The sequence below is a fragment of the Dasypus novemcinctus genome, chromosome 16 (genome assembly GCF_030445035.2).
Source record: "Dasypus novemcinctus isolate mDasNov1 chromosome 16, mDasNov1.1.hap2, whole genome shotgun sequence".
Lineage (NCBI taxonomy): Eukaryota > Metazoa > Chordata > Mammalia > Cingulata > Dasypodidae > Dasypus > Dasypus novemcinctus.
Window position 1 is genome coordinate 6,731,209 of NC_080688.1, and position 27,657 is coordinate 6,758,865.

The window sequence follows — 27,657 nt, forward strand, 5'->3', positions numbered from 1 at the left end:
CTGTGAGTCCCTTTTAAGTAGGACATTTTATGACGATACTTTAGTTAAGAATTCCTATGGCTGAAGTCCTTTGTAAGATGAATAAAAGTCACGTGGAGAGAGAAAGCCACAGAGGAAGCAGCCAGATGCTCAATATCAAAGAAAGAAACCAGGAGACTCCTCCATTTGCCATGACACATGGCAAGTTAAGGACCAAGGATCACTGGCAAGCAGTCAGTGAATGCCAGTCTTTGGGGAAAAAGCATCGTCCTGATGGTGCCTTGATTTGAATTTTCTTTTAGTCATACGACTGTGAGAAAATAGATTCCCATTATTTAAGACAACTCATTGTATGGTATTTGCTTGAGGAGCCAAGAAATGAAAACAAGGTGGGCTGTTGGTACCCAGGGCCTGGAATCCCTACTATTTCCTGGTCACCTCACCTGCTCTGATTCTATGAGAGGAGCAACATTTCCCCATGACCTTTCTTAAAGCTGCTGCCACATATTTATTCCTCAAACTGTAGATGAGTGGGTTGAGCATGGGGGTGAGGATGGTGTAGAGGGCAGACACTACCTTGTCTTTTTCTGGGGAGTGGTATGAATGGGGTAGAACATTGGTGTAGAAGGCTGCCCCATAGAAAATGCTCACCACCATGATATGGGAGGAACAGGTAGTAAAGGCTTTGCGCCGGCCCTCAAGAGAGTTCATGCGATGAACAGTTATCAAAATCCGTGTGTAGGAGACAGAGGTGACAGATATGGGGATTAGCAACATCAGCACACAGCAGGCATACATCAACGTCTCATAGAGGGAGGTGTCAATACATGACAGCTTCAGCACAGCTGGGATCTCACAGAAAAAGTGATTGATTTCTCGGGACCCACAGTAAGGGAAATTCATAGTGAAGGGAGTCAGCATAAAACCATCCAAGGAGCCACCCACCCAGGAGCCCACCACCATAAACAAGCAAATCCTGCGATTCATGAGGAGAGGGTATCGGAGGGGGTTGCAGACAGCTACAAACCGGTCATAGGCCATGAGGCCCAGCAAAAAGACTTCCCCTCCAGTCAGGGTCAGGTAGAGGAATATCTGAACTGCACAGCCTAGGAAGGAGATGGTCTTTTCCTTGGACAGAAGATCTTGCAGCATCTTGGGAACAGTGATGCAGATATACACTGTATCCATGATGGCGAGCTGGCTGAGTAAGAAGTACATGGGTGTGTGGAGACGTGAGTCCATGTGTATGAGCAGGATCATGACCACATTGGCTGTTACAGCCACCACAAAGATGGAGAAAACCACTGCAAAGATAAGCCCAGGAAATACAGGATGGGTGATGAGTCCCAAGAGGATGAAGTCAGTGGAGTTCTTAATAATGGCTTCCATGTCTATTTCACATAATAGCTCCTAGGATTTTAAAGGCAGAAAGTTGTTTAGTTAGCAATCCAGAGTCTAGGGAGGACCCACCATAAATAGTATTGGCAGAGCAGTGTGGACTAAAAGATAGAAGAGGGACTTCAGATTCATAATTTTGAATCTTAATTCCAAGATTACCCATGTGTTACATTTTAGAGTGACTAATCCCAAAACAGTATCATCATCAGTGAAAAGTTCATATAAAGTATATATTGTTATCGGCTGGAAAAGAAATATAAATAAAAAATTCATAAAGTACCAGTTTTAGAGTCTATTTTATTTTATTCTACCAGTATTTTCTAACATGTTTGCTTAGTTTGAACATTTTCTGACATTGGTAGCTGTGAACATCCCCCATATTTCCTTGCAATCGGTATCCATATGGAAATTGAATTCAAATAGTTCTTCATTGTTAAGAGGATTATATTGTTAGGATCATTCCAAGTCATCAATTGGTGCTTTAATAAATTGATAGAAAAATAAATGTGGAGCCAATCACTATCGGTAATTTTATCTTTTTTTTTTTTTTGCCTATTCTTATTTTTAAGGGTTGTGACTGTTTGAAACATCAAGAATTTACAAACAAGGACTGCTCACTTCATTTGAAGATCACGGGCCACTGCTGTTTAAGGTCAACTGCTGGAATTCAAAGGCAGCTTATGTTTTAAACCTGGATCACATTATTTAACTGGTTATCTTTCCTAAAAGAATATCTTGAGTGTCATAAATTTTGAATGAGTACCTCAAGGAACTTTGTTCAACAAGCAGGTCTTAGAATTGATCATTGTGGAATGTTTTCTGGTTAATAACCTGGAGCCTGCCTAAATCGTATGATTTATTACCACTTTATATCATTCAGTAATGGCCTAAACTTCATAAAATATTGTTCTATCAAAAGGTTAGGACAATTTCTCTTAAAGGGTGGCATCCTGAACATATCACCATATAATATATTATCCTAGTAGTTCATTCTAAGTGATAACATCTTTCATTATATTTATTTTCTTACCATGGTGTCTATTCTTCATATTTGTAAGTAAAGGTGACTCTAGATGAAATGAAAGTCTTCACTTAAGAGAATGTATTAGAGAATGCTGGAAAAAAAAATGAAATGTGTTTTCTTTCATTTTTATCCTTGAAAAATATAAATAACCATCTCTTTGATGTATTTGGGAATATTGAGGGATAAATTGTCAGTTATTATTTCCATTTTGTCAGTACTTAACATAGTGTGGCTCTCAGAATTTCAATGAGAGGATTACTGAAGAAGCCTATTTCTGTAAAATACATTAGCCACAAAAAAATGTGAATATTCCTGAATCCTTTGGTTCACAATAGACAAATAATGGTCTCTGAGGGCTCCAGAAGGAATTTCCCTTTAAGTTGAAACTATAATTATGGAAAAATAAATGGACTTCTGCATCCCTTCTGAGTGTCAAAAATGAGTACGAATAATGTCATCTTTCCAAAGCAAAAATGAAACAAAATATAAAATACAACTCCCCCAGGAAGCTCCAGTTTCTCTCGGTCTATGCTGAAATAGAAATGCTTCATCTCTTGCCAGTTGAAGAAAAAAAAAGAAAGAAACAAATGTCCATATATCTAAGAAACCATTCCTAAATGTTAAAGATTAACATTTGATAAATTTGATGAAAATCAGCAAATTTTTATTTCTTTAGTATATAAGAAATTTCCCAATAACAGCCACAGGTCTGAATCATAGGTCAAGAGACTGCCTATAAAGTCTCACAACTAAACTTATGTTCAAGAGGGCTTCTGCAATAATTGCTTGAAAATTAAAATAATTTTTCCAGCAAGCAGTACTTTATTTTGACATAATTCACTTAATTTTTTTCACTTACATACACAGAATTTGTATATAACCTGATAGTGTCACATCAACTTCTAACCATCCATTCATAAGTACACATTGAAGAACAGAAAAGGGCGAGAAAGTGACAAATAAGTCAAGCTAAAAATCACTTAAGAAAATTAACTATGTTGCTTGAAAACGGGCCAGTGAATTTTGTTTCATAAAACCATTCAGTTTCATAAAACCATTCAGAAACCCATAGGGTTTCAAATGAGGAGGCAATATATCATTACTTCATGTAATTTGTTTGAGGGATAAAAAGTTTTCCAATTCATCGATCCTATTTTAGAGTAGACTCTAAATTAATGGAAAATTAAAAATTTCAAAACTGTAATTTAAGTCAACTAATTTACTTTTTTAAGACTCAGAGATGCAGCAAGTAAAATAACTACAAATTGGTTCCAGTTCATATGTGTGTATGCTCATATATGCTCATGTATGTGTGTGAAGAGAAAACACCATCCTAAAGGTAGAGCAACATATGAAACTGATGTAGAACAAAAAGCATATTTTACTTTTCTCAGCGAATCAACTATATACAACAAAACACAGTAAAAGAGTCCTTCTGGTGAGGTCAGTTTACATTTTACCAGAAGAAAATGATCTGCCCAAGATCAAGATCTTCTTGACCAATGCTTTGTGAGACTTTTCTAAGGAATCTATCATGATTAACTTTGAGAAGAAAGTTGTCAGTGTACTTGATGAACACTGTAGTAGTAATGCTGTTAACCAGAAATGATTTCCTCTGTCTCACACTTCCTTCAAATGCTTACAATGCCTTCAAAAGACATTTTTTTCCATTCATTTCTTAGAGAGAAAAATGCCTCCAGGGTAAACACAATCTATATTCAAGGCACTGTTACAAGTATTGATTAACACCTCCCACTATGATTAAGGAGTATATAAAGGAATTGAGAAATAAAACACACCTAAAATAATGGTTAAAAAGATTATTATAAGGCTAAAATGGAGATTTCTAGGGAGGACAAAATACATTATACTGGGAAGATTTGAAGTCTTTTAGCAGACCTAAGTAGTATAGTAGAAACCCATTTAGCTACCTTTGTGGAACCATCTCATTAGACCCAGAGATGACATGCCCAAAGGTGCTAAAGAATTCTTTTGTCAAAGGCCCTACAGAAGCTGTTTACTTTTTACAAGCTGAACTACTTCTCCAGATGTCTGCTTTCTGAAGGTATAAAGAAGGGATTACTCTGGCCAGCTAACAAGGAAGTGAAGGTCAACCACCACACCAGGGATCCAAGAGTGCCTACAGCTACAGGCAGGAGAATTTCATCCATCATCCATCATCCATGTGGAATCTAAGTCTCTTCTTTAAATAGAGGTGGAGTTGACATAACCATTCCAGGGTCCACAGGATGAAGAAATAGAGTATGGATTAAAGTGGACTTATTGATATTCTACTATGGAACTACTGTGATTAGTAATGGAAGAAACTATAGCATTGATGTGGAGAAAGTGGCCACGGTAGCTACTGAGAGTAGAGAGAGGGAAGAAGAGATATGATGTAGGGGCACTTTGAGGACTTGGAGTTGTCCTGGATAGTACTGCAGGGACAGATGATGGACATTGTATGTCCTGCCATGGCCCACTGGGGGGACTGGGGGAGAGTGTAAACTACAATGTAGTGTGCTATCCATCTTGTGCAGCAGTGCTCCAAAATGTATTCGCCAAATGCAATGAATGTCCCACAATGATGAAAGAGGTTGTTGATGTGGGAGGAGTCGGGTGAGAGGAGTGGGGGGTGTATGGGGACCTCATATTTTTTTTAATGTAACATTTAAAAAAATGCAGAGATAATAAAATGGGTTTATACCACTAGTCAAAAATACCATACAGCTCAAAGATTAACAGTTTATTTGTTGCTGCATAAGGAAAATGTGATCAAGGGATGCATACTGGGGCATATCTACTTTGGGACTGTTTGTCATGAGAATCCGAATATATATGTGGAAGGCAACAAGTGAGGTAGGAGGATAAAAAAAGAGGCTGCAGTGTCACCAAACCCAAACAGAGCAAACAAAGCTTGCCTTGTACCAGTCAGATTTTACATATTTTCCAAATGTTGAATCAGAGTAAACAATCATTTCCAAAAAGACTTTGTGCTATGGACTGAGTAATTTATATCAGAGTCTTTACTTCAAGGAACATACATTATAGCTGGAGACTGAAATATCCTGAAAGCATGGAACACTTAAAGAACACTTAAATGTTACCTACTTGGGAAATATTAGTGATACAATAAGAAACAAGACAAGACTGGGATCAGCTTCGTTAGAACAAAGAATATGAGGACAGAGATTAAAATTGTTCTGACTTTAAAATTTGAGATAAAAAAACTGGGAAGACAGAATCGTGGATGGTTTTAACCCATGTCAGGAAAACCTCTCAGGTAGAACTAGGAGGGCACATGGGTGGAGGCAGTGATGGAGGGTCTGGTCTATCTGAAGCAGAAAATTGCCTTGGAAAGGTGATGTGTGCAGTGTAGGTTGAATTGAATCATAATGGGTTGGAAAAGTGAAGACAAGATTTTTGACCCAAAGTATCTGGAAATAGGATGAAATAATGAACTGTTTCAATAGGAAAATTACATGATGAAACCGTTGAAGAAATACATGGCTAAAGATATAGTTGGCAGTTTTAATCAGGGCAGTCTTTAAAGCAAAATGATTAATATTAATTAGTATTAGTATTTTGTATTGATGCTACAATGGACTGCAATTACAGAGTTCCTTGTCTTTGTATTCCTTGTTTGTGTCTACAAAACCTGTAATTTTTTTCTACTCTGATAAATCAGGAAAATATTTGAACATTGTTTCCCCTTCTCCCCATGGCAAATTGAAATTCAACTGATCTATTTTAGTTCTCATTGTCTCAAATCTTCATTATTATATATTTCCTTCGTCATGTCTTTCACCTGTTCTATTCCTCCATTAGATTCCTTATTTTATTAGTGCAATGGGAATGCATCTACTACTTCTTCCCACAATTCCCTTTAATTTGGGATTATTCAAAGATGAAAATTAACATAAACCAGCAAAGATAAAAGAGCCTTCCCTTACTTTAAAAACTAAAAATAATTGGATAATGGAATGTGGATATATTGATAACCAACTGTATCATGAAGTAGCAATGTTGGAAACACTTGAATTCAAATTCTGATAATTAATTTATCTCAAAAAATAATGATAAGTATATCAGTATTGATAAACAAATAAAAAGTACAGGTAGGCTCTTACAGTATTTGCTAAATGTTCTAAATTCCAAGCTCCACTGCCAGAAAGATAGCTGCTATTTTTACCCACACATATATCTTTCTGAGCAGTCCTGTCAGACAGTTTGTTTTGTGACAAATATTCATAAAAGAATTTTGTCCACATTCTAATACAAAGAATAATAAGTGGAGACTGAAGAAAAGAGCAGCTACCCAAGACCTGAATTAGTAGTGTGGTTCTTGAGAGGACAAGACTTGCTACACTAAACATAGTAAATTCATTATGTCACAATATAATCTACTTATGTGACATATAAATAAACCAATTTCTTTCCATCAATCAGCCCAGAAGCCTTTTATATACCCATGCTGGGATTATTTTCAGGGGAGTTCTTCAAGGACTATTACCTTTCTTTATATTTTAAAAGAGTTTGTTTTTTGATATTCTGATAGCACATGTGAATGGGATAAGAAAAGAAGAAAGTGGTTAAAAATCAGAAGTATAAAAGAAAATATTCAATAATTTTTATCTGCTTCAAAGCATGCAGAAAACCTTTACCATACAAAGACCATGACACTTGCCTTAAAACTATTTAGAGGAAATCCCAGGTTTCTCTCTTAATAATACACATGCTTATACCCCACATATTAATATGTTAAAATTCCTCAAAGTGGATACTGTGTATTTTTCCAAACAATAGCACTTACTTTTCCTTGTCAATTTTCAATAAATCCATGCCCTTACAAACTATTACAAGATGTCCCTTAACTTTGTATGTTTCAACCTAAATTATCCCTTTTCCCATATTCAAGTTGCCAGAAAGTGAATGTATTTACTTATATATGCATCTTTGTTCTTGAAGAGACTATTGCCTCTGTAGTTAACAGATAAGGTCATAGTATGTTGAACTTTTAATTCAGTGATGTCTAAAGAAAACATCCCCTTTTAGGGAGATGGACAATCTGGTTTCCACAAAAAACTAAGATCCTACCTCAGATCAGCTGAGTCCAAGCCTTAGTCAGTGAAATTATAGACTTCTTAAGTACTTGATTATGGAGGAGTTGTTTGGTCAAAAGACAGATATTTCTTCCTCTCTCAGGAGGAAAACCCAAGTTAGCAATTAATTCAAGTTTTCTTGGTTTACCTTATGCCTTAGAGGAAGGTCAACTAAAATCCTTCCCCTTTTGTCAGAGGGAAAATTTTTTCCCAAGTGAAAGGTTGTAATTACTTCTTGATATTTCATCATATAACTGTTTGTCTAATTCTGATATCTCTATGGAGTAATAAAAAATGTGATTTGGGAATGAGGGATAGGCACTGAAAAAAATTGAACATTTCTAAGGGGGACTATGGCAATGAACTAAGAGTCTGTACCAAACTGATGTAAATTTCCCTTCCATGTCATTGGCCTATATTGCTTGGGGAAAAACTTATTAAAGGATGTGTGTTTTACACTCATGGATGTTAAGCAGTTTTATACTTATTCATCAAATGGGTATCAGAGAAGAAATTCAAAATTAGTATAGATAGCAAGAGACACGAGAATGAGAGAAGAGAAAAAGGAAATAGAGGAGAAAGAACAAATTAAAGTGTGGAGGGAGAAGGAAAGAGACAGGAAAAGAAAAAAAAGAAGTGATGGAGTAAAGTAGGAAAAAGTCATATATTTTCTGAAAATTCTTTTGCTTAGGTGTATTTGTCAGGGTTCTCTAGGGAAGCAGAACCTACCAGAGATATCTGTAAATAGCATGAGATTTTATAAAATTGCCTCATATAACCATTGGGATGCACAAGTCCAAATTCTGTAGGGCAAGCTGCAAACCAGGGGCTCCAATGAATTTCCTTGATGAATTCCCCAGCAGACACTGACTGTCTGAAATAGAGATGTGATTTTCTCTGAATGGTGAAATCACTTCCCATTTTAAGGCCTTCAACTGATTGGATAAAACACCACTCATTGCTGATGACAAGCTCCTCAGTTGATTGTAGTTGTTACCAGCCAATCATGCAATTAACTCACTGTTGATTAAAATGTAGAAAATGTCCTTGTATTACAATTAACCCAGTGCTTTCTTGACCAAACAACTAGGTTCCATTTCCTGGCCTAATTGGTATGTTAACTTAACCATCACAATAGGTATTTTAAGATATTTAAATATGAAGGAAATTGAATTTTCTAACTCTTAAATTCATTTTTATCTCTAAACAGGAAAAGAAGGAAGTGGTTGTGGATGAGGAGAGCAACTGAAGTAACAACAGCCTGAACAACAACATCATCACCAACTGTTTCTCCTACATAGTCATGTTAACATGCACATTACTAATGTGATTTTTAAATATGCAATACTATCAGACATAGGCCATGTGCCTACTACAGTATAGATGAAGAGAGAATACATTTCCAAACATTAAAAATGCTAATATACAATGAATTCTTCCTATATAATATTTATAGGAAGCATCAATAAATATAATATTTCTTCAAGCAGATATTGATTCAATTTAAATATGTTTCCATCCGGGTTGAAGTGGCTTACTACAGAGCCACACAGGGGTTATAACCATATATTGACCTTTACAGACCTTAATTGGACTGGTAGAGCCTGAGATGGATAAAGGCACCAATGGGTTGGTTTTTGTGTCAGCAGCAACCTCTATTTACCCCAATGTCCCATATGATTACCATTGACTTTGGTTTCCATGTCATTTTGGATAATTGTAATGTGCTCCTATAATAATTAGATCAGGCTGCTATAATTATTATCAACAAGTTTGTTAAGGGAAATAGCTCAAATATAAAGATTGTATGAATCAGTCTATGTTCCTGATTCATATATTACTCTTTTTTCTTACAATGTTGAATTTAGCCAACTTGCTTGAAATTGAAAAGAGTCCAAATTTTTCATAATATATAGATATTGTGTGACTCCTCAATCTGTTTTTCCATGGATCTCATTCATCTTCTTCTTAAACTCTTTCCCTGCCCTGCAGCTCTTCCATCACTTTTCCAGTTGTATTTAACATAATAGAGGTAGAAGTAGATGTGATCCCTACAATCTAAAATGGTGTTTCTCAAAGATTGGGAGGTTAGGTTATCGGTCTTTAGACTGATTTTAAATAATTTGCTTAGATTTAAAATAATTCTGTCTGAAAAACTGCAATTCATGAACTTTCTGCAATTCAGAGTAAATAAATTCTCATTTGAAAAAGTCTGTTATTTATCATATTAAGATGTAAGTTAATTTTTACTAGAAAGTACTTTCTAAATTTTTAAAATGTATCTCTTTGCTCATGTCCCTAGAAGAAAGAGACACATATCAATGGATGCCAGCTGGAGATGCAGACTTACAGTAATAATGAAAAGAAATGACAGAAAGCTGGATGAAAACAATGTCACAGCTGAAAGAATATTGAATCCAGAAGATACTTCTGAAGTTATATAATGAAATCATCTACTTTTGAGAATTGCTAACAAGGCAGAACCACATTAGGAAAGTGCTAAGAGATTTCCTGAACTTGGGATAATTATATCTGGGTTGCAGCTATAGGGGGTGATTTCTCTTGTATCTTTGGGCATGAAAAGCACATATTTTCCATATGTTAAATAATATTTCACACAGTCCTCTCTGAGGTTGATTCATGCTCCAATATTCTATAAAGCTGAATTTAAATAAGGTTTCCTTTATTCTTAATATCTTATTGTTTCATGATGATTACATAATATGAAGGAATCTTATTCCTGTTACCAATGTGGACTTAAAATATTTATTCATTTAAAAAATCCAGTGAAGGAAATCATGTTTATAATGTTTCTCTTGAAACTATAGAAAGTGACTTGGGACACTACAAAAAACAGGAATCACTGAACTAAGAATCAGTATTGCAAGACAAATGATGTTGATATCAGCAGTGAAGTAACATGCATAAAAACCCAACAATTGAGTCTCCCCAAAGCACATGTGAAGTGATCAGACATCTGAAATAGAGAATGCTGTCATGAGTTGGAATCAGGTGTGTTCCCCCAATTTAAACAGAAAATTCTCCCAACTATTCTCCTTTTTTATGGAGCATTTAAAATCTGAATATTGGGGGAATTCCATGATATTTCAGATTAAAATTTGTATAAGGATATTAGAAACATAGTGACCCATTGAACATTAAAATGAGAAAGCAGCTATACATTTTCCTACATTTTTCATTATGCAAAATCTTCCCTGGACCAGAACCGCAGTAGATATGTACTTCTGACCAAGAAAGACAAATTTACAATGAATAAGTTTCTACTTTAACTCTCTCTAATTTGGCTCCATCTCCTTTACCTGTCACACCATTACAAATACAGAGTAGAAACCCATTTTAAAAGATGCCAAAATTTCCCTGTTCCTTGATATTCTGATAACTTAAAATAATGAACATTATCACTTAGCTCTGGGAAGAATATCACTACAGATCCATGAGTGGGTCCTGGAGCATAATCAAAGTAATAGAAAAGGAGGGAGTAGACAAACTGTAAGAGCAGAGGTGAGAAACAGAAATGAGAACAGAAGATTTGGAAGCAGAAGGTAAGTGTAATTAAACGGGAAAGAAAGAGGAATAGAAATAAGGGGAAGATAAAGAAGAATGGGAAGAAAGAAAGGCAGTTAAAAAAAAAATGGGCTAAACTGGGGAGTCATAGAGCCCACTAACGCACATGTGCGGTCTATTTGCTAACACTACTCTAAAGATAGATAATATGCAGATGTTAAGGAAAATGGTGTTCCAGAATTTTATTTTTATTATATTCATTCTATTATATGAGAATCAAGTCTGTGCCAGAAACTTAAACAAATATGGAGGAAACAATAAGTCTGGAGGCATGTGATTACTTTTTTTGCACTGAGCTGGTGAGAGTGTGGGGGGGTAAGGCCAAATTTTACAGAGTTGGTTGAGGAGTTTCCTTGCAAGATAAAGAATTCATATTATTGTGATTTGGCCTATTTTATTTAATATCTGAAGTTAGGGTAAAATCAATGTCAAGTGACTTTGTGACTTTGCAGCCACTATTTAAATATTAGTGAGGTAATTATTATATTTATTCATTTGAAAAAAAATTGAAGTATATCATTCAATACATGAACAAACATATAGAATTATTTTATGGTAAACATAGTGAATTTACAAAACAAACAAGCATATCATCATACAGCACTCACATACATCACCCCACCACCAACATCTTTCATTGTTGTGAAACGTTTTTTACAAACCATGCAAGAGCATCATCAAAATGTTACAACTAACTATAGCCCATATCTTACAGTTGAAGTATTTCCCTCCAACCCACCCAATTATTAACACCCTGAATTAGTATTATATATTTTTAATATATAAGAGAATGTTCTCTTTTTTTCTGTTAAAAAATGCATTTCACCATAGGATTCACTGTGTTATATAGTCCCATGTTTTGTACAATCCAAAATGTACACTCAGTGGCTCTCATTTTCATTACAGAGTTGTGCTGTCATCACCTCAGTCAATTATAGAACACTTTCCCATATCCCCATATACTTCCTATTTTTGTCTCTTAGAATTAATATAATATCTTCTGTTCCATGGCTACAAAAATATTATAATATTACTGTTGACTATTGTCCATTAGTTACATTAGTTGTAATTATCCTGTGTATTACTGTATTCATAACACTATATATAAAAGAACATTCTTACATTTATACTATTAAATACAATCTACATCCACCTCCAAATCATTGTTATAGTTCTTAGATTATGCTTTCGCTTTCTTTCATTTGACATTTGCATGCACAGAATATCCCTTTCTGCCACAATCACATTTATAAATCAGAAGCGTTATTTACACTCATCAACTATATATTTCCATACATTTAAAATAAACCTAATTAAAATTTCTCAATCCACACTCTATATCCTAGTAACTTATACTCCAGGATGTACCTGAGTTAACTCATTGTATTTTGTTCATCTTAATGCAACTATACAATATGTTTCTTTTGTGCCTGGCTAATTTCATTCAACACGAGGCCTCCAAGTTCATCCATCTTGTAATATGCATCCCAATTTTGTTTCTTCTTACAGTTGAATAGTAATCCATTGTATATCTATCTATCTATCTATCTATCTATCTATCTATCTATCTATCTATCTATCTATCTATCTATCTCTATCTCACATATTGTTTATCAATTCATCTGTTGATGGACACTTGGGTTGTTTCCGTACTTTAGCAATTGTGAATAATGCTGCTATAACTTGGGCTTGTAAATGTCATTTCACATCCTTGCTTTCAGTTTTCCTGATTATATTCCTAGTAACAGGATTGCTGGATCATGCAGAAGCTCTACACTCAACTTCTTTAAGTACCACCAAACTATCTTCCACAGAGGCCACACCCATCTACATTCCCACCAACTGTGTAGGTATTGTTCTATTCCTCCACATCCTCTCAATCAATGGCAGTTTTCTTAATTTTAATCTTGTTCATTTAATAATTGAAGTGATATCTCATTGTAATTTTGATCTGTATTTCACTAATAGCTAGTGCGGTAAAACATGTTTTCATGTGCTCATTTGTATTTCCTCTTAGGAAAAATATATATTCAAATTTTTGTCCATCTTTAATTGGTTTGCTTATTTTTTGTTTAAATTGTATGAACGCTTTATATAACACTAATATCAAACCGTTATCAGATATATGGTCTACAAATATTTTCTCTCATTGAGTAGGTTGTCTTTTTAAATGTCTTAACAAAGTATTTTAAAGAAAAAAATTGTTTAAATTTGTGTGGATCCCAATTCTCTAATTTTTTTTTTTCATTTCTAGTGCTTTGGTATAAGTTGCAGAAACTACTACTTACCACAATATTTGAAGATTTTTCCCTACATTTCCTTCTAGGAGTTTCATGACTGTAGTTTTATATTTAGATCCTTGATTCATTTTGAATTCATTTTTAGATAAGTTGTGAGATAGGTGTCCTCTTCCTTTTGAATATGGATGTTCAGTTCTCCCAGCATCATTTGTTGAATAGACTGTTCTACACCAGCTGGGTGGGCTTGGATAGCTTTGTCACAAATCATTTAACTGGGTCTATGTCTGAGTTCTCTATTTGGTTCCATGTTCAAAATGTTAATCTTTTTGCCATTATCATTCTGTTTTTATCAGTGTATCTTTGATTTTAACTTTTTCATCTTTTTTTAATGTAAACTTTCAGGGCTGTAAAGTTCCCTGTCACCACCGCTTTTGCTATACCCATATATTTTGATATGTTGTTGCAGCAGCTTGAAATTATTTTATTAATACCAGTAAGAAAATATTATGCTTTAAACTAATCCATTCTTATGGGTGTGAGAACAAATTGACTGAATTATGTCAATGAAGTATGGCTCAAGGGAAGTCTCTGCACCCTTGCTGGGTCTGATATAAATGGACTCAAACAGACACAGACAGGAAAATAAATCCAGCACACTAGATTCTGCAGTGTGAGAGAGAGGACTACAGGAAAAGGAAAGTCCACAATAGGCTGAAAGAAAGAAGGGGAGAGGGAGGAAGTTGGGGGGGGGAGAGAGACAGAGACAGAGACAGAGACAAGGATAGAGGGAGACAGAAAGAGACAGAGACAGAGAGAGACAGAGAGAGACAGAGAGACAGAGAGAGAGAGAGACAGAGAGAGAGAGAGAGAGCCATTTGCCTGATAGCTTACAATGGAAACTGCAAAAAAAGTAGAGTAGTCAAGCCTGAGAGGAGTCCAGTAAGAAACAAGGCCTCTGGTTGCCCTTAGCTGAGCTACAGAAGTCAGTACAGCCCAGAGGGGAAGACAGAGACCAGGCAGAGATTGTGTACCACATAGTTTCAACTTGTGGCAGCTGACTTGTTTGAGAAAGTACTTCTTTTGATGCCTTGAGTTTGACTTTTGACGGCTTTGGAAATGTAAGCTTTTACCCCAAATAAATACTCTTTATAAAAACCAACACATTTCTGGTACTTTGCATTGGCAACACTTTGTGATCTAAAACAGTTGTGTTTTCATTTTCATTCAACATGAGATGTGATTTCTCTTGCAATTTTCTTCTTTGAACCACTGATTATTTAAAAGTTTTTTGTTTAATCCCATATATTTATGAACTTTCCCTTTTTCTTTCCATTTTTGATTTCCAACTTCACTCCATTATGATCAAAGAAAGTCCTTTGTATCATTACAATCTTCTTAAATTTATTAAGGCTTGTCTTGACATGCACCATTTGATCTGTTATCAAAACGTATCCATGAGAACTTGAGAAGAATGTGTATCCTGCTGTGTTGATGTGTAATGCTTTATAAATGTCTGCTAGGTCTAGTTCATTTATCATTTTATTTATGCTCCTTTTCTTATTCATGTTCTGCCCAGATTTTCTAGCCAATGCTAATTGTGGTGTATTGGGTATCGAATATCCAAAAATTATTGTGGAGATGTCTATTTCTCCCTTCAGTTTTCCCAGGGTGTTCCTCATGTATCCTGGAACACCCTGATGAGCTTCACAAATTTCATTATATTTATTTCTTCTTGGTGAATTGCCCTTTTAATTGATATATAATTCATTAATGGTTTTGCATTTAAAATCTATTTTGCCCACTATTAGTTTCACTACTCTAGATCTTTTTTAGTTTACTGTTTGAATGGAAAGTCTTTATCCAACCTATAACTTTCAACCTTATTTTGTCCTTATATCTGAAGTGATTTCCTTTTGGACAACATTTGGATGGCTCATATATTATTATTTTTTAAATACATTCTCTTAGTCTATGTCTTTTGATTGGGAAGTTCCATCCATTAACATTCAATGTTATTACTGTAAAGGCATTACTTACTTCATCCAATTTATCTTTTGGTTTTCTGTTGACATAATCCACTGTTATCTATCTTTTTAGTCTTTTAGCTACTCTTAACAGTAATCTTCATTCCTATACACTTTTCTAAATCTCTCACACTTGTCTTTTCCTTTCAGACTGTAGCACTCCCTCATTATTTCTTATAAGCCCTATCTTTTGGTAACATACTCTCTCAAGGTTTGTTTGACTGTGAACAGTTTTACCTCATCCTCATTTTTGAATGACACTTTTCCTTGATACAGAATTCTTGGCTGGCAGTTTTTCTCAGTCCCTTAAATACATCATACCACTTTCTTCTCTCCATGGTTTCTGATGAAAGCTCATTATTCTTATTGTGGTTCTTTTGCATGTGATGCATTGTTTTTTGCTTGCTGCCTTCAGAACCTTCAGTTTATCTCTAGTATTTGTCATTCTGAGTAGTATATGTCTCAAAGCAGGTTTATATGGGGTTATTCTGTTTTGGGTGTGTTGTCAATTACAACTATTGATATTTATGATTTTCGTAAGGATTGTGAAGTTTTTGGTCATTATTTCCTCAAATATTCTTTCTGGCCACTTTTCATTCTCTTCTCCTTTTTGAACACTGGTAAAGCACATGTTTGTGCATTTTGCATTGTTATTAAATTCCCTGAGAGCCTGTTCCATTATTGTCATGATTGTCTTTTTCTAATCAGCTATCTTTTCAACCTCAGATTGTCAGTTCTCCAATTCACTAATTTTCTCCTCCATCAGTTCAAATTTTCTGCTACATGCTTCTTATGTATATATTTGGGTTCCTAGGCACTGAGGATTAAAGCTGGAATCTTTTATATTTGAAGCTGGTACTCAACAACTGAAACACATTGGCCCACTGAGTTGGTTTCCTCTTTTGTTTTGATTTTTTTTTGTTTTTTGTTTGTTTTAATGAGGTATCAGGAACCAAAAAAAGGGATTTCTCATGTGGGAAGTAAGCTCTCAATCACTTGAACCACATTTGTTACCCTCTAATATATATTTTTATTTCTTTTCCTTTTTTATTGTCTTTTTTAAAAGATACATAGATCACAAAAAATGTTAAATGAAAAAATATAAGAGGTTCCCATATACTCCACTCTGCATAGTCCTCCCACATCAACAACTTCTTTCATCACTATGGCACAATCACTGCAATTGCGAGTACATTTTTGGGCACTGCTGAACTGCATGGATTATAGTTTATATTATAGGTTCCACTCTCTCCCAGCACATTCAGTGGGTTATGGCAGGATATATAATGACCAACATCTGCCTCTGCTATATCATTTAGAACAACTCCAAGTCCCCCAAATGACCCCACATCACATCTCTTCTTCCATCTCCCTGCCCTCAGCAACTACTGTTGCCACTGTCTCTGCATCAATGATAGAATTTCTTCCATTGCTAGAGCCATAATAGTTCTATAGTAGAATACCAGAAAGTCCACTCTAATCCATATTTTATTCCTCCATTATATGGATCTTGGGATGGTGATGTCCACTTCACCTTGAAATCAAGAGGGAGCTCAGATCCCACATGGCTGATGGATGTGATTTTCCTGCTTGCAGTTGTAGGCACTCTCAGTTACCTATTGTGGGCTTGACCACCATCACCTCCTCGTTAGCTGACCTGAGTAAGTGCAATGAACCATAGAGAAGGTTTTGCAACTCAGATGAGGCTCAGGTCCCAGGTGGCACATGGTCATTCCTGAGATTCAAGTCTCCTGAGTATACACCAACCCCAGTGCCAATCACAGATTAAGTAAAAGTGACAGAAGAAGCATGTATAAAAAGGTCACATGTGAGTCCACTCCATCACACTCAGGAACACAAATTCCAAAGTAGGGCCCACTGACAATACACTGAATTCCAGAGCTATCTGCCATGACTGTAGAACCTATATTTCTGTAATGCTCAGGAGCACCAAACCTGGGGATGTGTCTAGTTTGGCTGTCTCCAGGATCCTGCTGAGTTGTGCATATGCGCAACCCTTCTGATGAGCTCCTAATTCATTTTAAAGTCTCATAGCCATATAAAGTCATTTCTCTTTACCATTTTTCCCTTTTATTCATGAACTTTTTATAGTTGCATTAAAACCTGGTGATTGGTAGTACTCCCTTGGCACCAGGAGCCTCATTCCCTGGAGTTATGTCCCACATAGCAGTAAGGTAATGCATTTATGTGCTGAGTTTGGCTTAGAGATTGGCCACCTTTGAGCAAATGGAGTCTTTCAGGAGGTAACTCTTAGGCACCCTGCAGCTCTAGGCCTAGTTCAAATTTCAGGCACACAGGTTCATAAGCATAGTCACCAGTATCATGGACCCATCATTGGATCATCCATATTCACTGGTCTTTCCCCTTGCAAATAGGGAATTGTTGCTCTTCGTTTGGGGAATATGACAGAGCTCCCCTGGAGAGAAATTCAATACTCCCTCAGTTGTTATTTGTAACTCTACCTACTATGACAATACCCAATGAATATCTGAACATTTTTATATACCTTATGTACATGCTCTGGAGAACTCCCTCCCGACCATTTGCCCCCCATCAATAGCACCTCACAACAGTGTTCCTCCCCTGCCATAGTTGTATCCCTCTGTGGTTCAAAATTTCATAAAAAATGAAGCCTAATATATTGCCAAAATCAGTAGGAAAATGAGATAGTAACGATAAGATTAAAGATTAGAAATAGAACACATACTAATTTAGAAAACCTAAAATAAAGTTAAAAACAATTTGGGGTATTAAAACAATTAAAAATATCATAAAACTTGGTTTTTGACATTTTGTCTTTCATCTCTGTAATAAGTGTTGCACTGTATGTACAGTGGCAAGGCAATCTCTTTCATTCCTTCCTCACACTCTATATCATTTGTTAAAAATTTTAATATTGTCTTGAGCAAAATAGTTTTAGATCACAATAAAATCACATATACAATATAGGGGACTTCCATATATCCAAAATCAAACCCTTTTCCCCCTTCCCCAGCAATGATTTTTAACATGTTCATATTATATTTGTCACAGCTGATGTATAGATATTGATACATAGTTACTAACTATGGTTCCATTTTGATTTACATTATGGTTTATATATCAGACTGTACACTTTTCTAAATTTTTGGTTATATTATGGTTTACATTATAATTTACATTTTAAACTATGCACTTTTATAAATTTTTGGTGAAATTTAACATGTCCTGTATCCATCATTGCATGATCTTGCGGAACACTTCCATTGCCCCTATTTACTCTCAGTTCCACCTATTCTATTCTTCTCTCCAACTCCCCTCAGGGTATACAGTGACAATAAAGCTTCACAGCTTGAAGGATCAGATTTACACATACTTGCAACAATGCTGAGGGCTGGACACACTAGATTTTCCTCCCCCATTGGGAGCCACTAATGCTCTCAAGAGACACCCTTCCCTCTCTTTGAGAACCTCAGGCCTCCCCAGGATGGCAGTACACCTTCCCACTCACTCACTGTATGGCTCTACACCCAATGCTCTAACCCAATATGACAAGATGAGCACTCACACACTCCCTAGAAGCCTGCACCTCTGCCAGGTGCCCCCTATTAAGCATCTTAAACAAGTAACACTTCCTTATTATATTTTCTGATGAGTTTCCTCAACATTATAGTTTCAAAAATACACCCAACAATCTTCCAGTTCATCTGTTCTTCCCTAACCTCCCCCTAATTCCTTGGACCATTGGACCCATCCTTCCAAACCTAGCCACCATCAAGCCTGTAAAGCTGCAGTGAATATTATCCCTATGCCCTCATCTTACCCTCCCTCCCCAACAATTTACCACCACTTTATCATAGATTTCACCAATGTAGGCATCTGCTCACAATCTTCTTCTTCCCCCCAATTTCCATTGTATGTATATACCACAATTTGTTAATCCATTCATCTTTTGATGGGTATTTGGGTTTATTTCAACTTTTGGCAATAGTGAATAATGTTGTCATGAATTTTGGTGTGCATATATTGTTTTGTGTCCTAGATTTCTGTAATTTTGTGTATATATCCAGCAGAGGGATTACTGGGTCATATGGTAAATCTATAGCTAGTTTTTTGAAGAAATGCCAAACTGTCCTCCAGAATGAATGGTTCCTACTGCATTCCCATCAGCAGTGGATGATTATTCCCATTCTGCCACATCCTCTCCAACACTTTTAGTCTTCTGTTTTTTAAATAGCTACCAGTCTAATGGAAGTAAGTTGGTATCTCATTGTAACTTTGAATTGCATTTTTTAATAGCTAGTGATTTTGATCATCTTTTTATGTGGTTTTTACCCATTTTGTATTTCTTCTTTAGAGAAGTGTCTGTTCAAATCCCTTGCCCATTTTTTAAATGGGTTGTTTGTCTTTTTATTGTGGAGTATAGGAGTTCTTTATATATGCAGGGTATTAATCTGCTATCAGATATATGGTTACCAAATATTTCTCCCACTGGGTAGGCTGTCTTTTCACTTTCTTGACAAACTCTTTTGAGGTGCAAAAGGCTTTAATTTTGAGGAGGTCACATTTATCTATATGTTCCCTTGCTGCTCAAGCTTTGACTGTGAATTTCATGAAGCTATTTCCTATTACAATGACCTAAGATCTTCCTTAATGTTTTTGTAATGTCTTTATGGTCTTCATTCTTATATTTAGGTGTTTGGTCTATCTTGAGTTGATTTGTGCATAAGGTGTGAGAAGATAATCCTCTTTCATTTTTTGTATATGGATATCCAATTCCAAGAACCATTTGTTGAAGAGGCCATTCTCTCCTAGTTTAGTGGGCTTTGTGGCCTTGTCAAATATCAGGTGACTGTATATGTGAGGATCTGTATCAGAACTCTCAATTTGGTTCTCAATTTGGTCAGTATGTCTATCCTTGTGCCAATACCATGCCATTTTGACCACTGTATCTTTGTAACATACTTGAAAGTCAGGTAGTGTGATTCCTTCAATTTCATTTTTCTTTTTCAATATGTCTTTAGCTATTCAGTTTTCTTTCCTTTTCAAATAAATTTCATAGTTATTTTTCTAGTTCATTTTAAAATACTGTGTTTATTTTTATTGGGATTGCATTTAATCTGTAGATCAGTTTGGGTAGAATAGGCATCATAATTATATATAGTCTTCTTATCCATGAACAGGACATATTCTTCCATTTATTTAAGTTTTCTACAATTTCCTTTAACAGTGTTTGCTGTTTTCTGTGTATAAGTCATTTACATCTTTAGTTAAATTTATTCATAGGTATTTGATTTTTTATTTACTATTGGAAATGGTATTTGTTTCTTGATTTCCTACTCAGATTGCTCATTATTGTTGTACAGAAATGCTACTGGTTTCGCACATTGATCTTATAGCCTGAGATGTTACTAAACTCATTTATAAGTTCTAGAATATTTGTTGCAGTTTTCTCAGGATTTTCTATGTATATGATCATGTCATCTGCAAATAGTGAAATTTTTACTTCTTCCTTTCCATTTTGGATGCCTTTTACATCAGGTTCTTGCCTCAGTGCTTGAACAAGTACTTCTAACCCAATGTTAAATAAGGGTGGTGTTAGTGGGCATCCTTGTCCTGTTCCTGACCTTAGAAGGGAAGATTTTAGGATTGCACTATTGTAAATGATGTAAGCTGTGGGTTTTTCATATATACCCTTTATCATGTTCAGAAATTTTCCTTCTAGTCCTATCTTTTGCAGTGTTTCTTATCATGAGATGGTGCTGTATCTTGTCAAATGCTTTTTTTGCATCTTTAGATATGATCATGAGATTTTTTTCTGTGATCTGTTTATATGTTGTATTTCATTGATTTATTTTCTTATTTTTAACCATCCTTGCACACCAGGGATGAAACCCACTTGGTTATTGTGTATATTTCATTTGATATGTTGTTGAATATGATTAGCAATTATTTTCTTGAAGGTTTTATCATCGAGGTTCATTAGAGAGATTGGTGTGTAATTTTGGTGTTTATGTTTTTCTAGAAAATTGTCCATTTTCTCTAAATTGTCCTTCTCATTGGCATACAGTTTTGCGAAGTATAATCTTATGATAGACTTTATTTCTGTGGGGTCAGGGGTGATATCCCCTTTCTCATTTCTTATTTTGTATTTTTGCATTTTTTCTCTTTTTTTCTTTGTTAGTCTAGCTAAGGCTTTGTCAATTTTATTGATCTTCTCAAAGAACCAGCTCTTTGTTTTGTTGATATTTTCTAGTTCATTTTTATTTCCTATTTCATTAAGTTCTGCTCTTGTCTTTGTATTTCTTTCTTTCTTCTTCCTTTGGTGTTTTAATTTATTAATTTAATTTTTTCACTAATTCCTCTAAATGTGTAGTTAGGTCTTCAATTTTATCTCTTTCTTCTTTTTTGATGTAGTAATTTATGGCTATGAAGCTCCCTCTCAGTACAACTTTTGCTACATGTCATAAGTTTTAATATGTTGTGTTGTCATTTTCATTAGTTTCAAAGTAGTTAAACTGATTTCTTTTGTGATTTTCTCCTTGACCCACTTTTTATCTGAGTGTGTTGTTTAACTTCCATAATGCTGATTTGAGAATTAGATTAAAATATCCTAATCTTATACACTGAGTAACAGGAGTCAATGTTAAATTGTTTTGTTCAGTATGACACAGTAAACTTATCTATAGAGAGAACTGAGTGAGAGCTATGATGAGAAAGTGTCTCTATAATGCCAGTCTAATTTTCTTAATACCACATTACTTTGTTATACAGAATCCATTTACAAAGCTTACTCACTCTTTCTAAATCAGAAAATAACCAATAATTCTTTTCCTGATCGTATTCACTCTCCCCATGTTACAGATGGAAAAAAGTACATCTCACAGAGCGTGAGTGATGTGGCTGAGGAATCCTGGGACATCAGAGCAGGGTGGAGGCTTGACTCCCCAACTTCTGATTCCAAACTTGATAATATTGAGGGATAAAGGATCAGATGCCTATAATTAACAGTAAGAGGCAATGCTATCTTCAACCCTAAGTGCTCTTTGAAATTTCAGGATAGAAATATAATGTGCCTTTTAAAGCCATTTAGTAGAGAAATTGACCCTTTTCTTTTTTTTAATGTACAGAAGCTTTGGTTTTCCTGAGACATATGTTAATGCCTAGCTGAATCGTCCACCCATGTTTAAATCACCCAAATATATATACATTAGAAACTTATCTTGTGGCTAAGTTTATTTTGTTCTTCATAAAGTAAAATATTTCCTTCTTGGATACTAAAATATAGGATAATTATGTTCCATGATGTTGAATTAGAGGAATGTAAAATTGTAGTCTTAAAATTGAGTATTAGTGTAAAGAAGAGAAAGGAAAAGATGAGATAAAAGTAATTTTATCCAATATTGTAAAAATACTAGTTAATATACAACAAATTGTTAACATTGTTATTTACATAGGCAAAAGTAAAATACAATAGAAAATAGTGAGGAATGTGAATTAATATCCAAAAGAATAAACCAAACTTTATCTTCAAGAGATTACTATTCATTTTGATGATTATATTCCAAAAATAAGCACAGTGAACCATCAGGCAATTTAAATTTATTAAAATATATATCATTTGAAACTGTCATGTTGCTCCTATTAAATGATAACATTAAGAGATAAGTGGTGATAAGGGATAGAAAATGTAGGAATTATTATTTTTTTAACCAATGCCTTACAGCTACATTTTTTCAAAACATTAAGTTCATTGTTCTGAGATGATTTTTGTAAAATGTTTTAACAAAATAATGATAAAATTTTCACTAAAGTTTTCTCATTAATTTAACCTGTTCTACCATGTAAGCAAGCTATGCCAATCAAATTAATCTAAGAAATTAATTGAATATAAACAGACCAATTTTTTCAACAATAATGATGCCACCAGTAGCTTGATTTAGTTAATATGTCTATCTATGGAAGATTAGTAGAAAAATCAAGTAGATATTGAAATAAAAGTTGAAGTCAAATGAAAATACTATTAGAGAAGTCGATTTCAATAAGTTGGCCAGAAAGCAATGCATAAGTTGAAAGATTAGTGAGAAGTTATAGGAACAAATAAAGTTGTTATTCCCTTAAATTGACCAAATATAGCTCAAACCAAGAGTGCCAGAAGCCTCTGCATTGTTTCTAATTGAGTGTTTGCTTTGACAAAAGATGAGTTGACTACTGAAACCCCAGCTTTATTCCCACTCTATCCAATGTTGCTCATTACTCAGAAACTGAGTACCTTTCAAAAAAATATCACATCATTCAAAATTTCACAGCTATAATTCCAAATTCAGAGAATGTTGCACAATCCCTAGCATGTGGGTGACTTTTAAAATTTCTAGGAAGATATTACTTGAATTCAAAGGGGTGATAGATTCCTGTTTCCTTATTTTCAACCCTCTTTTAGCTGTTATGTTCCTTACAATGCATTTACCTCCTTGTGAAGAAACATCAACCATGGAACCTTCTAGAGGACTTCGGTGACATGCTTACTCCTGAGGCAGTAGATGAATAAGAGGAACAGGTGTACCCCTGACAAAGTCAAGAGGAAAGGCAGCTGCCACAGCAAATGGCTGATTGTCCCACTAACTAGTCAACCAGCATTTTGAGCCTAATGGCACATATGTAAGGATGTCTCTCAGAGATATTTGGCTGTGCCAGAAGTACATGGGAGTGTGGAGGTGGATGCCCACTTGGATGACAATGATGGTGTGGCTGTGATAGAAAGCATAAGAATTAGAAGGATGAGGGCAAAAAGGGTCCAGGAGAATCAGGTTTTGCCAAACAAGATGAGGAGGACAAATTAAACATACCTGGAATAATTGACCCACTCCATAACTCTTCATAAAATAAATAGTATTATGGTTGTTTGGAGCTGTGTACCCCAGAAAAAAACATGTTCATAAATTTAATCCATTCCCCTCTGTGTGAGCTCATTGTAAGTAGGGTCTCTCAATGAGGTTACTTCAGTTAAGGAGGTGTAGCAGTTTGACATCATTGATGAATTCCAAAAATAAATATTTGATTATACTTGTAAACTGATATTTACCTCTGACCATATTAAATTATATTGGATTCAGAGGTTTACTTTATTAAATAATGATTAAGGTCTTGATTGAGCTGTGTTACTAGGATGTTGCATCCCTGCCCCCTTGGAGAACAGGGTCTCACAGAGAAAAGACATGGCAAATGGGAGAGTTGGAGTTTTGATATTGGAGTTTTGAAACTGGAGTTTTGAGCTGGAGCTTCAGCAAGTAAGGACACAGAGGAGCTTTGGAGAGAGAGACAGAGTCAGTTACCTGATAGTCTACAGTTGACCTTTTGGAGAAATCAAATTCTGAGCCCAGAGAGAAATGGAACCCTGGGAAGAAAGGAACCCAGCAAGCCTGAACACTTGGCATACATTTGTAGCCATACTGGTCTAACACTTGGAATTAGACTTTGGTGAGTGAAGTAACTTATGCTTTACAGCCTGGTAACCATAAGCACATACCCCAAATAAATATCCTTTATAAAAGTCAACAGACATAATTCAAAAGACGTTTTGAAAAACCCAAGATTATAGTTGTACATGTAAGTACAATTAAGTTAGTATGTAAAATAAGTAAAAATCCATACAAGCATAAAATACTTGGACTCTACAATAAACTAATGTACTAAATAGCCTAAATGGATTATCATTACCAAAGATGTAGAATAACCATTCTGTTTAAGTATGCTGAGCTCTTTGGCTTGAAAAAAAGTGTGTTTTCAGAGCACAGCTGCATTGACTAGAAGCTAATAATGAAAAGGGAAGTAGATTTCTGACAGAAGCTAACTGATTCACTAAAACCATTGTTTTGAGGACAACACAACAGACATCCTGGCACTTCCTAACAGGCACCACGTGACAGGTATAATCCAAATGCACTATCCGTCCCATCGAGTCACACACTTGAGGAGCACATGTGGGTAGACAACTTGTTAAACTGTTAACTGAAGAAGAATCTGAATCAGGGGAGAGGATTCCACTTGAGGTGAACACAGATTTCTCAAGAGGCTGTATTCATCTTAGGTCACAGGAATGTTAATTGCATTCAATCACTTTATATTGACATTTTGGAAAATTTCAGAAGGGCTGTGTTTTCGTTTAATCTATTCTAAATCTTTTTAGTTTGGCCTGATTCCTGAAAATTGCTCCATTCCTTAGAGGAAATCATTGTTGTTTTGGGTTAAATCTGAGCTTGATCTCTGGATTTCTCCTTCTCAACTTCTTTGTCTCTAGAATCCAGAAGCATTTCACCTGTTGAACCCTCAGTTTATTACAGGAACAGCTATTAGTTTTCAGTTTATTTTCCACCTAATTTTAGATACTTTTGCAGGCACAAATATATTTCTAATTCTGAATTACAAAACTTTTGTTCATGGGCCGATTTTACATGGATCACATTCCTTCACTACCCAGATCCAATTATCACCTTTGAGTTACCTTTAGGTACTGGCTTTTATTTGTTGCCAATGGCTATATTCCCAGGGACTTTATAGTCTGGTAAAATTTCTGGTTTGTGGTTTAGTATTTGATAAGCCTGTGGTTTCTTTGACCTTGTAAGTTGTAGGCAGAATCATTTGGGGAGTGATGTCCCTCTTCTCTGTTTCATATTCTTCTTCCTCTCTATATAGCATGTCCCAACTGACTTTAAAAAGGTAAATTTCTACAGCCAAAGATTGGTCACTCTATAACCCATGGGTCAATGATGAGAATCATTAACAGCTATGAAAAAACAACATGACAGTCACAGATGCAGGCATCTCTTCGGCCAGCAAGGAGCCCTGTTATTCTGATCAGGAGTATTTCCCCTCCCTTTTGGTGCTGGCAGGGAAAAAATATTCCCTAAACCCAGTGATGGTATAACACTTTGGACAAGTTCTAGCAGAAATAGCTCAGAAAGGACTGAGCAATAACATCTCCCATCTCAATATAATGCCATCCTCATCCTATGGGTGATTGGGAAGACAGAACCAACTGCCAGCCCATGAGAACTTACCTCTGATTTGCCTAAAATGCATAGATGTTTGAAGGGCTCTCCTGTCCTGGCCCGCGAGATGGTAATGAGGGCTCGAAACCTGCCGAGAAAGAATGGTGGGACAAGAGACACGAAGAATGACAGCAAGACAGTGTTCTGATCAAGCTGCAATTTTTATTGAGGGGAACAAAGCATATATACTCTTGGGAAGGGGAGGAGCAGGGAGTGAGGAGGTGGAGGTTGGGGACTGGTGGTTGCTGTTGCTGGGGAGGAAGGCAGACTTTAGTTTCACGCCTTGTGCCTGTGCACTATCTTATCAGTCTGGGCAGGGGTGGGAAGATGGAGAACAAAGGAGCAGGGAGGGAGAAGAACAAGGAAGTGGGCTCTGCTCTGGTGGCCATGTTGCCGGCATTGCTGAACTCAGTGTATACTCGTATTGACTGCTCCCAACATCTCCTCCCTTTTTCTTTTATTAGCACAGTATTTTTTGTACGGCTAGCTGAGGGAAGTAGAGGCCTCATTACCCTGATGTAGACGGCTCTGATTTTTCGGGAAGGGGTTTTATTGAGTGTGCAGCAAAGGCAAATGGAATGGGGAGGGGGCTGTGCCTGTCTTAGGTCGGAACTGCACCCATGAGCCATTTCAGCTTGCTCACGCACGTGACCAGTCTTACCCATCATGGGGAGGCATGGCAGCAAAAGACCATGTCCCTGTCTTAGGTTGACTGTTAGGTCGGTTCAGTTGCCCATCATTGGCTAGCCAGCCCAGCTCCCTGAGCAGTCAGAATGCTATCGATGCATCCCGCCCATCTATGCAGGCCGAGTGCGGTCGAAGCACCCTGCCTAGTGGCCTTAGCAAACAGAGCGCACCCCTGTAACAATGAGGCATACTTCTCAGAGATCAGTTAGGTTGTGCTTACCTTCTGACTGTCTCTTGCAGTGCTGTGCCTTGCACTCAGCAGCTTACTGGTGGGGAAAGTTGGTTTAGTAGGGGAGGCAGTCTGGATGGTGCATAGATATACCCTGATCAGCAAAGTGGAGCCAGTGGTAATGCACCTGTATGGGCTTGCCAAGAGCGGAGGCAACTTGGTCTTTAATTAGCTGAATAATTCTTTTTATGGCCCAAGGTCCAAGAGACAGTATGAGAAGTATGGTTATTAATGGGCCTAGTATAGGGAGGATGTAAGGAAGGATTCCATTGAATCCCCAGGAAAAGTTTCCTTGGGCTTCTCTTTATTATGCTTTGCTAGTCCATTTCTGAGCTGAGCCA

General features: G+C 36.0%; 1 protein-coding gene across 1 annotated transcript; it reads right to left on the reverse strand.

Moving 5' to 3' along the window:
* Positions 1–252: 252 nt before the first annotated feature.
* On the reverse strand, positions 253–27,657 carry LOC101424985 (olfactory receptor 2T2-like). Its single transcript, XM_058277241.1, has 3 exons — positions 27,308–27,657; positions 26,410–26,488; positions 253–1,389 (listed from the first exon to the last, which is right to left on the reverse strand). Exon 3 carries the CDS (start codon positions 1,366–1,368, stop codon positions 403–405), a length of 966 nt encoding a protein of 321 aa, XP_058133224.1. The 5' UTR covers positions 1,369–1,389; positions 26,410–26,488; positions 27,308–27,657; the 3' UTR covers positions 253–402.

What these genes read in the sequence shown, in the direction of transcription:
- LOC101424985 (XM_058277241.1), bottom strand. Translation starts at nt 1,368, where the DNA reads ATGGAAGCCATTATTAAGAACTCCACTGACTTCATCCTCTTGGGACTC.